General features: G+C 39.9%; 1 protein-coding gene across 1 annotated transcript; it reads right to left on the minus strand.

Moving 5' to 3' along the window:
- Window positions 1-535: 535 nt before the first annotated feature.
- LOC101740851 (actin-related protein 2) lies at window positions 536-12,518 on the minus strand. Its single transcript, XM_021353431.3, has 11 exons — window positions 12,291-12,518; window positions 12,096-12,206; window positions 9,093-9,164; window positions 8,329-8,472; window positions 7,614-7,716; window positions 6,749-6,855; window positions 5,352-5,501; window positions 4,282-4,407; window positions 3,531-3,683; window positions 2,286-2,414; window positions 536-1,621 (listed from the first exon to the last, which is right to left on the minus strand). Exons 1-11 carry the CDS (start codon window positions 12,336-12,338, stop codon window positions 1,580-1,582), a joined length of 1,185 nt encoding a protein of 394 aa, XP_021209106.1. The 5' UTR covers window positions 12,339-12,518; the 3' UTR covers window positions 536-1,579.
- Between the last annotated feature and the right edge of the window lie 241 nt (window positions 12,519-12,759).

The raw sequence follows: 12,759 nt of genomic DNA on the forward strand, positions 1-12,759 counted from the left end.
TCTCCTGTAATGTTGCAAAAATGTCGCTTAAACAAAATCGCTTTTCACACCTCGATAAAAAAACCATATAATTAGTTTTAATTATCTCTACACGACGCGTGAACAGACGCGCACGCAACTCCAACATAAGCAATAAGCGGCAGAACTTAATGTTGCTGGTGTTTTACTGGTGGTAGGATCTCTTGTGAACCCGCACGGGTAGGTACCGCCACCCTGCCTATTTCTACCGTGAAGCAGTAATGCGTTTCAGTTCGAAGGGTGGGGTAGCCGTTGTAACTATACTTGAGGCCTTAGAACTTATATCTCAAAGTGGGTGGCGCATTTACGTTGTAGATGTCTATGGACTCCAGTAACCACTTAACACCAGGTGGGCTGTGAGCTCGTCCACCCATATAAGCAATAAAAAAAACCCACGAGGCAGCTTGACATTTAAGTAAAAAACACGCTTTTTTTAAATTATTTATTTACGAATAAAAATCATGTCTATTTCATAATAATCAATACATAAACGTTATCTTAAATAAAAACAATATTACACTATAATGGAATAATATTTTATACACATTGAATGAACAAAATGGAAGTCTGTACGTACGACATTACCTGTAACACTTTAGAGTGGCCTATCCAATTAATTCAATGACAAGTAAGTGACATTTGACACATAATTCAGTGTTACCAGCAAATGTTGTAAATATAGTCGATATGGAGGGTAGAGGAAGGAGAACCGTCTCTGTGTGCGAAAAAGTGTCCTTTGAAATGTGCTAAATAAGGGTGGCGCTACAGTAGCAACAGGGTTAATTTTAAAAAAGGCGCTGAAAGTTATTAGAATAAGATAGAAAAATAAAAAAGGACGACAGAACTGTAGTAAGCACTACAAAATCACAAAAATGCATACTATTTATTTATTGTCAAACTTTTGTTCTTGACGTCTGTGGTCAAATTGAGAATATATTAAATATTGTTTGTCTTTATTAATATTTTTCTATAGTGTAGTCTAGGCGAAATCTGTGATTATAGAAGTATAATAGTCTTTGAAAATATAATCATAATAGTGTACAAACTTACAATTTCAAATAATTATAGTCGAATTTCGACTACTGCGGGACCACTAGTATAAACTAAGTAACGTCATATAGGTTGTATCGTAGTAAATCGTTTCTTTACAAAGGTCGATGTGCGACATTTAACGTCGGGTACTGTACTTTACTGCTGGCGACAACTAACGCCATCTCTTGGCGAATAGCGGCGCTAACAAACAACTAACGCCCGGACTGTTCGCGAACATTCAGGATAATTCGAGGGTCAGTGCGGTGTGTAGGCACCAGCTAACGCGCTGATGCTGAAGTCCGATTGAAGACCTTGAACAAAGACCACCGATTGCGGGAAAGCGGTTGCCAATGTGAATGTCAGCGCGCACTACACCCGGGCGAGCGTGTGCCAGGACGTTATGGCCACTGTCAATAAACTTGTCACCGGTTTTAATGCCAGCTATTACTCTATCGATATCTGTATAGGTCGTCGTGCGCCAAGCGTTCTCCATGTTGTCAATTCAATGTGTGGAAAAATACGTTGTGACTTAACTCGCCCGCGGACCCAGCTTCCTGAGACAGGACAGTCCCTGTAACAAAAAGCTCAATTTAACGACGTGTCCGTATATCTCTGCCACCAGACACTCCCCGCGTCCATAATCCTCAACGGGGAGGGTCGTACCTCTCTCAATGTAGTGGAATATCTTGCAACGACTCAGTGGCTTCGTGGTAGTCCACTGAGGGTGGAGTGGTCCAACTGAATACAATCTTTTTTATTGCTTATATGAGTGGACGACCTCACGGCCCACCTGATGTTAAGTGGTTACTGGAGTCCATAGACATCTACAACGTAAATGCGCCACCTACCTCGAGATATAAGTTCTAAGGTCTCAGTATAGTTACAACGGCTGCTCCACCCTTCAAACCGAAACGCATTACTGCTTCACGGCAGAAATAGGCAGGGCGGTAGTACCTACCCGCGCGGACGCACAAGAGGTAGGCAGCGGCTTGGCTCTGCCCCTGGCATTGCTGAAGTCCATGGGCGACGGTAACCACTCACCATCAGGTGGGCCGTATGCTTGTCTGCCTACAAGGGCAATAAAAAAAAAAGGTCCTACCACCAGTAAAAAAGGACACTCAGATTCGTATTTTTTTGGAATCCAATCCCTAGAACAGCTTTTAGAGATTTGATGTAGGGGACTTTTTGGTGGGAGCGCGGGGGGCGAAGTCCTAGGAACTGTCTGACGTACGCACCTGCTCGAGGTACTCGTTCCTGGAGAGCCAGAAGTTGTCCCTGTTCTTGCAGACCTCGGCCAGGACGGCGCCTCCGATGAACACCATGTCCTTGCGCCGGGGAGGATCTTCCACTCTGATCTTAAATTTCTACGTTTGGAATAGAAAAAAAAAGTATGGATCAGCTTGCTGGACCACTAAAGTGGCGGATGAAAGGCGATTGCATGCAGCAGAGATGCGAATGTTGCGATGGATGTGTGGAGTAACGAGAATGAATAGAATGCGGAATGAATATGTGAGAGGAAGTCTGAAAGTGGCATCTGTGACGGAGAAGCTGAGGAGTGCGCGTTTGGGATGGTATGGACATGTGATGAGACGAAAGTGAGGTTGGTAAGAAAATGTTAACTATGAATGTGGAAGGATATAGAGGAAGAGGTAGACCTAAGAAGAAATGGATGGATTGCGTGAAAGACGATATGTGTAAGAGGTGAGTGAGCGAAGAAATGGTATACGATAGAAGAGTATGGAAGGAGAAAACATGTTGCGCCGACCCCAGGTGACTGGGAGAAGGGCAGGAGGATGATGATGATGATGCGATTCACACGTGGTAGAAGTGAAACCTTCAAAAATTTAAATACGATTATCCTAAATGTCTAAGTAGGTATATGAAAAATTTTGTCATTAGTAAATAATTGTAAATCATCTTTTATATTTAGTATGAGGTAGCGCCTTTTGTGAATTGATATTTTAACTTCACCTATAATCCTAAATTAAAATTCACTACAAGAGGATTCGTGCACACGTTAGTATTAAAAAAATATCATAGATGGCGCTGTATTAAAAAAAAACACTGCACTGAAAACGTCTAATGTGTTCTATCTCATTCTCTCGCCGGCTGAATCCTATACATTTATGTGTTTGTGTCTCTATGGACTTATTTTTTCGTTTCATCGAGTTTGAAATCACAACGATTCTAAAGAAGTTTCACTTCAATAATTATATTGCATCTCTTTATGGTTTGCTCTTGTTAAGGATGCTGTCTGCAGGTGACAGCCTCCTTCGGGACACCAGCAGACCAGATGACGGCACTCATATATTTTTTATTTATTCATTTTTATTGCCCTTGTAGGCAGACGAGCATATGGCCCACCTGATGGTGAGTGGTTACCGTCGCCCATGGACTTCAGCAACTCTAGGGGCAGCCGCCAAGCCGCTGTCTAGAATCTACCTACATCTTAAGGTCATGCGACTTCATCACAAACATACCGATAGCTTATCGCATTCGTTCCGCAGCACCCGCTCCAGATACAGCTGCTTGATCTCGCGCTCGAGCCGCGACGGGAGGCCCGGGTACATGGTGGAGCCCCCGGACAGCACGATGTGCTTGTACAGCTCGTTGCGCATGTCTATGTCGGCCGCCTGGAACGAAGCGAACATTGTCAATTCAACAACGCGTCTTGGATGTCCCCTTGTGACGTGGGTGTCGGGAACCACACTGGAGACAAGGCAACAACCCAGACCCTGGGTACCAATTATATAAAAAAAGCTTTATGATCAAATATTTAGGAGCCACTACGTTTCCAGAGATCTTTTCTGCCACGTACCATCCGGCTATGGAATGAGCTCCCCTCCACGGTGCTTCCCGAGCGCTATGACATGTCCTTCTTCAAACGAGGTTTGCGGAGAGTACTTAACGGTAAACAGCGGTCTGAAGTCCATGGGTGACGGTGACCACCCATCATCAGATGGACCGTATTCTTGTCTGCCTATACGGGCATTTAAAATTTTATTTTTATCTTAAATTGTATTATAACTACCCCCTCATTCGCTTCGAGGTGTACCGTTTTTCTCACTTAAAGCTGCCCCGCCCCAAATCTTCTCGAACAACTAATATAAACACTAGTAATAGCTCGAACTTTTCATACGATTTGAATGGTAGCAAATATTAATATCCGCTTAATGGACGCCTATGTAGTTTGCTGATAGAGGAAGATAGAGAGAGACAGAGGTCCCGTACCTGTATGGTGTTGAAGACCAGCTCCGCGATGCCCTGCCCCTCCACGTTGATGAGGTGCGGCTGGAACAGAGCCTCGGGCGCCTCAAACCTCTCGCCCCCCACCTTGATCACTCGACCGTCCGGCAACTGGGATAATATATTGATACTAAGTTCTTTTTTTTACGGTGGACGAACTCACAGCCCCCCTGGTGTTAAGTGGTTACTGGAACCCATAGACATCTACAACTTTTTTTTTTAACTTGCCTAAGTTGATGGTCTAGAGATACTATATCAGCGTAACTTTAACTAGTAGGTGAGCTCACGGGGCTCAAACCTGACGACGTTCCTAACACTGGCCCTAGCAAGAGCAGTGCTTCGCAGAATCTACCACCGGATCGGAAACGCGACCCACTGAGGAGATCCGACAAGAAACTCAGTGGGCTGTGTCTGTGGGTTAATTTACTCGTCGAGCCCTTCGTCGCAAGCGACGGGTTCGGTGAGGACGGTGACCGGTGCTTGAGGTACCTAAAGCACCGTTAATGGATCGGGAGGATCCGTAATGTCGTGGGCGACGTCGACAGTTTACCATTTGGTCCGCAGGATCGGCAATGTAGTTACCGGCGGCCACGATGAGAGGATTCTCATGTTGTGCCGCTTTATTGAAGTATCTACAATGTAAATGCGCCGCCCACCTTGAGATATAAGTTCTAAGGTTCTAGTATAGTTACAACGGCTGCCCCGCCCTTCAAGCCGAAACGCATTACTGCCTCACGGCAGAAATAGACGGGGCGGGGTGGTACCTACCCGCGCGGACTCACAAGAGGTCCTACCACCAGTAATTACGCAAATTATAATTTTGCGGCTTTGATTTTTACTACACGATCTCATTCCTTCACCGTGGAAGTCAATCGTGAACGTTAAGTACATAATTCATTAGAAAAATTGGCAGGCCATCTTTTAAGCCACGACGACTTCAAAAGAACTAGTAAATCGCCTATAACTCAACGAGATAGGGATGCTATTCTAAGTACGTCCCGGTCTTGTCCTAGAGATTTTTCGACATAGTTGTCTCTAGTGGTCCACAGACTCACCGTGTAGGGCTCCACCAGCACGGTGGTCTCCAGCGCCAGCCGTTGCTCCTGCTCAATGTTGTACCCGATGTAGCAGAGCTTTTCCTTCATCATCCTCACCGTCTCGAAGTCAGCGGAATGATTGAAAGCATACCCTCGGAGCAGAAGCAACTGGAAACACAATGTGGCTTTTTGAAGTGAAACTTCTTTAGGCGCTTTAGGCTTCTCTTAGACAAACTTTGTTTGCGGGCGTCGGCCACTAAATGGCTTGTTATTAGTTTCTCATTACTTCTGTAGATGGCAGTAACATATTAACTATGTATCTATATATTTTTAAAGATTAAAAAAAATCAATATATAATTTAAAACATTTATAAATGGTGAAGAAGTCATTTCTCTTATTCATTCCCTATTACAAAAGAAATTTCATTTAAGAATGATAAATGAAGAAAACCAAAATACCACACCCCGCATAAGAAGTTTCATTTCTTTCACGTGCACTACGTTGCACTGAGACTTTATTTCATCTCATCTCGTTTCATTTATATTTCATTTCAATGGATTACAGTCTCAAATAAATCAACTTCACCTCACTTCGATCCATAAAATTTTTCATATAAACCCGATTAAATACTTATTTGACAACTAAAATTTTTTTTAAACTGGCAACAATAGTAAAGACCGTCAGGTTTGAGTCCCACGAGCTCACCTACTAGTTCGGTGAATCTAGAATAACCCCTCGAGGTAACTGGAATAGGTAGGGGAAAAAAAGTAAATAAGCCAATTACCATACATTTTTTTTTTCTTATAGCTACCGTTCCCAAAAGAACTAAATATCTCTCAAAGGTCGTCAACAGTGCGATCCGGGATTCTTAGATATTTTGGACACGTATCGCGACGGCCAGCAGAGTCTATCGAGAAACTTGTAGTTCAGGGTAGGGTCAATTTAACGGCCGTCTGGTGTAGTGGTAAGTGACATGGGCACTACACAAGGGGGTCGCGGGTTCGAATCCCGCCAAGGGAGGATATTTGTATGATAAATATAAAATGTCTTTTCCAGGGTTATGGATGTATACTAAATATATGTAAGTGTATACTAAAAATCTTACATTTATTTCCGTTACCTGGTACCTGTAAAACAAGTTCTTTATGAACTTAGCACGGGACCAGTTAAAGTGGCGTGATCGTTAGTAAATATTTATTAATGGTATGTGACATCGTGGGCGAATCCCCATGCGCTGGACTGATCAGGTGAAAGACCTTACTGAAACCCCACTTAATGAGTGCCTGCGCCAGACCTCGGTTCGCACACTATGGAAAACATCTGTCAAGGCTTTAATAAGCAAGAATTCCACACGACCACGACTGCTCTACCAAGAGCAACCGACTATGATGATGACCGTTCCCAAAATACTCACTTTGATGAGATACCTCGTGATATCTCGCCCGGCTATGTCCAGCCTCCTGGTGAGATGAGGCAGCGCAAACTCTTCATACACGGGACAAATGTGCGTCACACCGTCTCCTAGAATTGCGGAAATAATTACGATATTGTGTCTATGGAAATTTAACACCAAATAGGTATCTGAGCGTGTTTCGAATGCAAGTTTTTAGAATCCTCTCCATAAAGATTATAACGAGGGTACTTGCGAATGAAAAAAATGCCGATCTGGTGGTAGATTCCAAAAAGTACTGCTTCTGCTAAACACCCAGAAAAAGAGCAAATAAACCTGAATCATGTTGAATGTTTGCTCAAGGCGAGAATCGAACCCGCGACCCTCGGCGCTACAGTCAGAGACGTTAACCACTGCACCACCGTGTCAGTCAAATGACATAATAACAGTAATGGAAGTAACAGGCGCGAAGTTAAAACCGTAAGAATTATTTTTATTTATTACTAGCGACCAGCCCTCGCTTCGCTTCGGAAGCGTTAAATTTTATTACTCATAGCTGAGTCCCGCGATGTTACCCGCGGTTATTGTCGCACCGCAGGGCGAAGCTAGTCTAAAAAAAGTTGCCTAAGTTACTCCTTATATCATCAGGCACCTATCGGTGAAAGTCTCGTCAAAATCGGTCCCGCCGTTCCAGAGATTAGCCGAAACAAACAGACAGACAAAAATTGTAAAAAATGTTATTTTGGTGTATGTACCGTATATATATTCATATGCATGTAGTAAAAAGAGGTTATTTCAATATTACAAACAGACACTTCAATTTTATTTATAGGTATAGATGTGTAGATTTTTATCGCCCCCCCCCCCCCTCGTTCTTTATTGGACTCACCCGAGTCCACGACCACTCCCGATATCAGTCCCTGAGCGTACAACGTGAGCACAGCTTGTATCGCGACGTAAGCGCTGTCGAACTCATACTTTTCAAACATCACCTGGAAACAAACTTATTATAAGACAAAACTAAGATGACTTATTACAAGAATTAGGATTCTTCCACCTAGATTAACGCTGCCTGAATTAAATTAAATTATATAAATGCATGCGTTTAAGTTTAATATTGTAATAATACTAATAAAATGTAAAACCCTTTATGATATTTAAATCAATAAAGTGATTTAATTATTTTTATAGATTAGACTAGTACATGTGACTCTAGACACATATTATTATGAACTGGTTTCTGCAATATATGATTTTAGTTTTCATTAATTAATAATTAATAACAATTTCCAAACCACTTTTTTCGCTTAAAATAGCTTAAAATAATAATCTTTTAAATTAGCTTGAATAATTGATTAAACCCACAGATATAATAATTAATTACACCCCCAGTATGTGCCGCTTTAAGATATCAAACATTTCATATGCATAATAAAACTATTTGTTTATTAAATTTAATTGGATGCTCAAGATAAACATCGGGGTTACCTTAGAGGCTGACCACTAACCGGACACAAGAAAAAAAAACATGCTCACGAACGCTCACTGGAGCTCATCAACGCTCACGGGAGCTCACGGTCGCTCATAGCCGCCTCAAAACATACCTCGATCATTTTCTCTCGATTCTTAGTTGGATTCATCGGGGGTTCGGTGAGCAAAATCTTCGTCTCTTTCGGATCTACGTTCATCTTGCTCGGACCGAATGTGTAGTCCCACACGTGGCACATGTCCTCCCAATTACGTACGACCTGGAAGCCAATCCGATGTCGCTTTGGTTACCCTCTCAAACCAAAATGCTCCCACTAAACTGTTGAGCTGTACATATCGACGCTTGAAAGACAAACGTGATTAAGCGACAATAACTGCTTTGTACATAAATGATAGGCAATAACCATATTCGATGCGCAAAAAAATATATTTCTAGGTCTATATAAAATCATTTCAATCCTACTGCTACTAGCTAGATTCTACTACAGCTAGATTCGTTAAAAAAAATTTTTTCTTCTTGTATATCAACTTTAAATTAGTCTACTGTAAAGTTCACGCATTGTCGCTTAGTCACTGTGCCTTTCAAGCGTCGATATGTTATTTATTTATTTATTACACTTCATTCAGTCAACCAAAACCATATTTTATACCTTTAATATATAGTTGATACCTTTCAGGATATTAAAGGAAGCTATAAAATTATTGTATCTTATATCTTCCTTTAATATCCTGAAAGGTATCCGAGTTGATAACAAATATGAAATTAATGGTTACTTCGGTTTCGCTATGCGTGTACTACCGTGTAGCCAGAGCCATCTATTTAAAAAAAAAATTGTGTTTATGGTACAATTAAAAAAAAAGTTGCACGTGTTCCACTCACCCCATTCTCCATAGGGTAGCTAACTTCAAGCATGGATCGCAGTTTGGATGCTTCATCGCCCACCATCAAGTCCTGTTAAATATTATGACATTCATAGCATTAGGCAAATTTTAGCAATCTTAAAAAGGTTTGGTATTCACCCGCGGTTCAAGCAAGTCGTAGTGGACAAAACTAACTATTATTTTTTTAAGGTTGCATTTCGCGTATGTAATTCTCCATTTAAATAAGTTCGTCTTTCCGACTTTTTTTTTTATTGCTTTGATGAGTGGACGATCTCACAGCCCACCTGGTGTTAAGTGTTTACTGGAGACCATAGACATCTACAACGTAAATACGCCACCCACCTTGAGATATAAGTTCTAAGGTCTCAGTATAGTTACAACGGCTGCCCCGCCCTTCAAACCGAAACGCATTACTGCTTCACGGCAGAAATGGGCAGAGTGGTGATACCTACCCGCGCGGACTCACAATAGGTCCAACCACCAGTAAACGTAAAAGTAGAAGTTTCCGATATTCAATGTATTTTTACGGGAGATTAGACAGTAAATTTGCTTTGCTCTTCAAATACATATATCTATGACTGTTACCCGTGATGTAGCTAAATAGATTCTGCGATTCATTTTACGATAACATTATAATGAATTATGAGCAAATTACTGGTAGAACGTCTTGTGAGTTCGCACGGGTAGGTACCACCACCCAGCCTATTTCTGCCGTGAAGCAGTAATGCGTTTCGGTATGAAAGGCGGGGCAGCCGTTGTACTGTTAAAAGTAAGACCTTAGAAGTCATGTCTCAAGGTGGGTGACGGCATTTACGTTGTAGATGTCTATGGGCTCCGGTAACTACTTAACACAAGGTGGGCCGGGCCGTGTGCTTGTACACCAATCTAAGCAATAAAAAAAAAGTGTGTTTGACTTATTTATTTTTGAGTGCAAATTTCCCACTAACAGGAGAGTAAATAACAAACCAGGGTATAAAGTCAAGAAGAAGGCGAAATTGTCAAACACTACAGTGTTTTTTTTTTATTGCTTAGATGGGTGGACGAGCTCACAGCCCACCTAGTGTTAAGTATTTACTGGAGCCCATAGACATCTACAACGTAGATGCGCCACCCACATTGAGATACAAGTTCTAAGGTCTCAGTATAGTTACAACGGCTGCCCCACCCTTCAAACCGAAACGCATTACTGCTTCACGGCAGAAATAGGCAGGGCGGTGGTACCTACTCATGCGGACTCATAAGTGGTCCTACCACCAGTAGAAAGTGTTTTAGTTTATAATCTACACATAGACAAACACTCACAAACAGACACACACGAGTTAAAAATGAAAACATGCCTTGTTTTGTCAACATTTTTAGTTGTGTTTTTAGTAATAAAAGTTGAGTTTGAGTAATCTCAAAATGTAGTGTAATTATTTTTAACATCATATTTTTACAATTTTTGGGACAAGATTTGTTTCAATTATTCATAGGACAGATAGTCTTGAACATGAATACTAAAAAAATTCAACAAATAAATGAATTTTAGAAAAGGATTTTTTGAAAAAAAAATTATATCTAGATTAATTCAAATCAAACAATCACTTAGATGTTTAGAGACTATGGAAGTTAAAGAAATCTAACACTATGTAGATATTCATTATCAATATCAGAGAGACCCCAGTTATACCTGGTTCTGCAGCAATAATATAAGAATACCATTATATCAATGAGATTTTGACTTTATTACTCTTCCAATATGTAGCATCCACTTGACTTCATTTGTCAAATTAAGAATACACCAGAATCCACATTCTCATATCTAGCTTACTCAGTAAAAACTCTATATTAGGTGAACAGTATAACTCTCTTGCCAATGTATATCTTTGAAAGAAGATTTCAATTCTAAAACTTAATTGTATTGGAGTAAAACTAAACAGCATGTAAGATTATCGTATTTAAGGGTAGAGTTCGGTAGATATTCACAAGACACTTTAAGCACACTTAATACATAATATATGTTAGTCCCCTTTTCTCTAGTTTTCATCTCCAAACAGCGCTTCTGAGAATTTGATAACATTATTTGGAGATAACAGTCTATTACAAATTGGATACCTCATGCTTGAGATATCTATTCATTCATATCTTTATAAAGCCACAAAGTATATAATGCTTGGTTTTCACTATTCCAAGTCAGAACCTGCTAATCTGGTAAATACTGGCTTTGCATGGATGTCACTATCACCCTGTGGCAGGTAACCATCATACAAAGCAAGTTGCCTGAATCTCGCTTACAACATTTTCAAGATAAAGTGCATATATACAAGTTCCGAACAACAACATTCGGACCATCGGTCTACCGAGCAATATCACCCGCTCGGTGGAAGATCTTCTCTTTGTCGTTAAGCCTCCCAAAACCCCATTCCTGGACTCTTTAAGTATACGAAGAGACTATTAAAATTCTTAAGCATATCTCAATCTTTTAATAGCCTTCTAACACTCATTGTTTTAGTTCCTATAGCATGCAGTTAGTTTCCAATGGAATAGGCAAACAGACTGTCGATAGACAGTTTGTCCTGAATTTTCTTTCCATATTTTATAATCCAGACTAATTTTTTAAATGAAACCTCTGTTTTGGTTTAAAAAAAGAATCTACTGTTGTTTCAATTGTTAATAATGCATTTAATCATCATCACACATCAGAAAGAAAATTAACGTTAGAACAATAAAACATTCCTAGATGTATTTATATTACTTACACCAATACAAATATCCTGAAAACACAGATCAATATTATAAATAATGAACAGAAATTCCTTTTTGTCTTCCTTGCTGTAACAAGGCTTACAAACTTTTAAGTATTGTAACTATTTTTATAGAGGTAAAATGATTTTATTAATTTTGTTACAAAAGTTTGTCCTTCAGGTTTCTATGTGCTTTACATTAACGTTCATTTGTTCGTAATAGGCCAATAAAAAAATTGTTGTCAACTTAATAATGAGAAAAAGTGTCTTCCACTTACCTTAACATCAATATCTCCTATTTTGTTTTCAGCGCGTATGATCGGCCTGCCGACCATGGAAGGGAATATAAATGCCGGAAAATTGCTACCAGCGAAGCCACATTTCACAAACTGTAATACATCGAAAGGAAAACCGTACGTGATTCAGAGCTTATCTAAAAATTCTAATAGTCTACAAATTTTGTGTTCACTTACGCCGGTACCGTTGTCGCAAACGATAACTTTCCGTCCTTTGTCGTCCATTTTATTTAGTTTTTAATTTATTTTATTAATATTAAAAAGTTATAATGTAATTTGTTTTTTAGAACACTACACAACTCCCCAACTCCCGCAAAGCGGAAAGCAAATCTCACAATTCTGTAAAAATGACAAATCGTTGTCATAAACTATATGCAGTACAAAATACACCTTTAAAGACACTTCGTATAAAGTTTTATTTTGAATGCAAAAATTAAATTCTTGTGTGACACACCTTCTCCTTGAAGTAATTAGTCTTTTTAGCATGTGTATTGAAATATTGTGTTGTCCGTAAAAAAACTGTCAGAATTTTAATTTAGCTATTTCAACCAAATTTAATCATTAATTAACTAACATATTTAATTAATTAAGAAGCAAAATAAAATGTTCATTGTGACTTTATTTGGCTCGTTAAAACTGACTCGTT

This window comes from Bombyx mori, chromosome 24 (assembly GCF_030269925.1).
Source record: "Bombyx mori chromosome 24, ASM3026992v2".
NCBI lineage: Eukaryota > Metazoa > Arthropoda > Insecta > Lepidoptera > Bombycidae > Bombyx > Bombyx mori.

Excerpts from the sequence above, each read along its gene's own strand:
- LOC101740851 (XM_021353431.3), bottom strand. The coding sequence starts at position 12,338 with ATGGACGACAAAGGACGGAAAGTTATCGTTTGCGACAACGGTACCGGC. Across the intron at positions 6,856-7,613 it reads GGGAGTGGTCGTGGACTCGG|GAGACGGTGTGACGCACATT; the intron begins GTGAGTCCAATA and ends CCGCAATTCTAG. Across the intron at positions 4,408-5,351 it reads TGCTGGTGGAGCCCTACACG|TTGCCGGACGGTCGAGTGAT; the intron begins GTGAGTCTGTGG and ends ATATTATCCCAG.